At 41.1% G+C, this 2,500-nt stretch overlaps 1 protein-coding gene across 3 annotated transcripts in view; it reads left to right on the top strand.

Annotated features, from left to right (window-relative positions):
- LOC132152602 (interferon alpha/beta receptor 1a-like) overlaps positions 1–2,500 on the top strand; it is a 12,924-nt gene that overhangs the window by 5,279 nt on the left and 5,145 nt on the right. Inside the window, exons 2-3 of one of the 3 annotated variants that reach the window (XM_059561347.1) lie at positions 1,772–1,846; positions 2,407–2,500. The exon at positions 2,407–2,500 is cut by the window's right edge and continues 30 nt beyond it. In XM_059561347.1, the coding sequence (XP_059417330.1) occupies positions 1,772–1,846; positions 2,407–2,500 (169 nt within the window). Of the gene's footprint in view, positions 1–1,768; positions 1,847–2,406 lie in introns of all 3 variants that reach the window. The other 2 variants (XM_059561346.1, XM_059561349.1) reach the window with 2 other exon arrangements.

Genomic DNA, 2,500 nt, shown 5'->3' with positions numbered 1-2,500 from the left:
TAGCCGGACGTGCAGGTATGAAATCCTCCAACACTTTCCAGCACAACAGCGCGATTACTGGGTTAACCTGCGTCTTCAAGGGAAACTTGCATGTCTGCAGAGCGCGGATCATACAGTCTCACACTCTGCGTTACAAAATTCAACCATCAACGAAGATATCTTAAAATGTGTTATTAAAGCTCGGCTTCAAACTCTCCCGACCAAATACAACCTCTCTTTGTGGTTCCCAAAACACCACGAACCATTCTGCTTACTACACAGCGATAAGATAATGGCATCCACAGCGCATATACTGAACGGATGCCCCGCGTTTAAAGCACTTTACATCGCGCGTCATGATCGCATCGTAAACATAACGGCTCAAGAACTGCGCAAAGTATCTGGACAAAGTGCAATACATACAAACAAAACTGTTAAAATTAGCTGGTTTTTAAACTTGAATGATAATAATATAAGCTCTCTTAGAAGTGTTCTCAGGGAATACCCAAACACTCCAGACATCGTAGTCATCAATGAACTTTCTAAGAACATTCTGATCCTGGAAGTGGGCTGTTGTTTTGATCTTTACATGGATTTGTGCTTTTCTGAGAAAATGTTAAAGTATCAGTCATTACTTACATGCCAATGCTTTGGCAGTGTGTGGTTACAGGATCAAACTGGTTATTCTTATTTTTGGTAGCTTGGGACATGTGCACAGATTATGTGTCAGAGGCTTGCAGATTGCTGGACTGAGTAAAAAGAGCTCTAAGCAAACAGCCAGATATTGTTCTGTGTCAGCAATCATAGGCAGTCTGCATGTTTGGAGAAGACGATGTCACCTTTATCCATAGCCTACTCTTTGAATGTGGTTGCAACTTGCATTGTCTTTATTGTCAGGTGAAACATAATAGGCTCTTTGTGAATATTTGGATGCTGTTGTTCTAATTAGTATTTGTCATTCCAAATAAAATAATCAAATGTGTCTGTGTAAGTGTAAGTGTGTGTGTGTGTGTGTGTGTGTGTGAGTGTGTGTGTGTGTGTGTGTGTGAGTGTGTGTCAGCAGCGTTTAAATGGCTAGTGTGAGTGTGTGTGTGTGTGTGTGTGTGTGTGTGTGTGTGTGTGAAACAGTGTGTGTGTGTGTGTGTGTGTGTGTGTGTGTGTTTCAGCAGACATTGCACGCTTTGTTTGTTACAGTCTAAAGGTCTAACGAAATCTTTTACCACTCCTGTTTTTATGGCCCTTATATTTCCTATTTGACCCAATGATGAATGAGGTTATTAATTCATGTTTGTGAAACTAAGATTTATTTGTGGCTGTTATTCTATTTATTAGTCAGTATGATTATTTTTCTCTTTAATTCTTCAATCTCTTTAACATTCAGGCTATTTGTGGATCATAATCTATTTTTATTTGGATTAATGCAAGAACAATATCTGCATATCTCACCTGTATATCACACCTGTATGCTGGAGCATACCTTAGCATAGTTCACCTTCAGCCCTCATTGACTTGCATGGGGTTTTCTTTTTTACTATGGAGATGCAACTGAAGGAGAACTATCCCTTTAAACCATAAAATGACTGTAAAAAAGCATGATTTACAGTTACAGGTATAGATAACAAAAAGACTTAAGCCTCACATTTCAGTCTCTTTTAAGAAAAGAGATGAGTGATATTAAATTAAAGCATAACCATATATATCTTAGTTGTTTAGACTTTTAGAAGGCAGATGAAGTTCTTTACCATGGTCTGAGCAGGATTATTGATCATGCACCTTCACTCTGTGCCAGCAGGGGGCGCTGTCGGAGCAGCAGAATACAGAGCTTTCACTGCTAACAGCACGGAGCAAAGCAACGCTGTGCTAACAGGTGAGATGAGATCAAGATGCCATCGAAACAGACTGTGTTCCCTTCAGAAAAGCATTCATGTACAACACCTGTGCCACGTTTAGACCGCTGTTTAAGAAAGCCCCTCGGACAGGGCACGGATGACTTAAGAGACAACAGTGTTTCTTTATAACGTGTGTCTTCAGATGTGCTCTAGAAACTAGATTAGTTTCAGAGAGCTGTGTGACCATCCTGAGCTCAAATCAAAATCTGTAGCACAGCTCACAGAGAAACCCAGTCTAATAAAACTGATCCTAGTAGGCTGACCGTAAAGACATACAGAGATTAAAACATTACAGTTATGCTTTTAAGAAATTTGTGTGACAAATTATAAACGAGTTTTGTTACACTTGATTGAACTTCTGCATGTACCTGAGCCATCATCTGTTTTGTGCCAGCTGTGTGCAGATGTGCTGTGAGATGTTAAACCGGCTTGCATTCGTTCAGGCTGAAGACTGAGCATCCCTGTAACTGAGTGAGTGTAGTCGTATGTGTGTGTCCTGAAGGTGTAAACGTGTGTGTGTGTGTGTGTGTGTGTGCAGGCCTCAGGTGTCCTGAGAACCTCAGCACCGTGGACTCTCTCAACACTCGTTATGTGCTGCGGTGGGACTGGCCTCAGGAGACCGCGGTCGACCA

Source organism: Carassius carassius, chromosome 11, assembly GCF_963082965.1.
Source record: "Carassius carassius chromosome 11, fCarCar2.1, whole genome shotgun sequence".
Taxonomy (NCBI): Eukaryota; Metazoa; Chordata; class Actinopteri; order Cypriniformes; family Cyprinidae; genus Carassius; species Carassius carassius.
The sequence above is the reverse complement of the archived record's forward strand: the minus strand, read 5'-3'. Positions and strand labels throughout refer to the sequence as shown.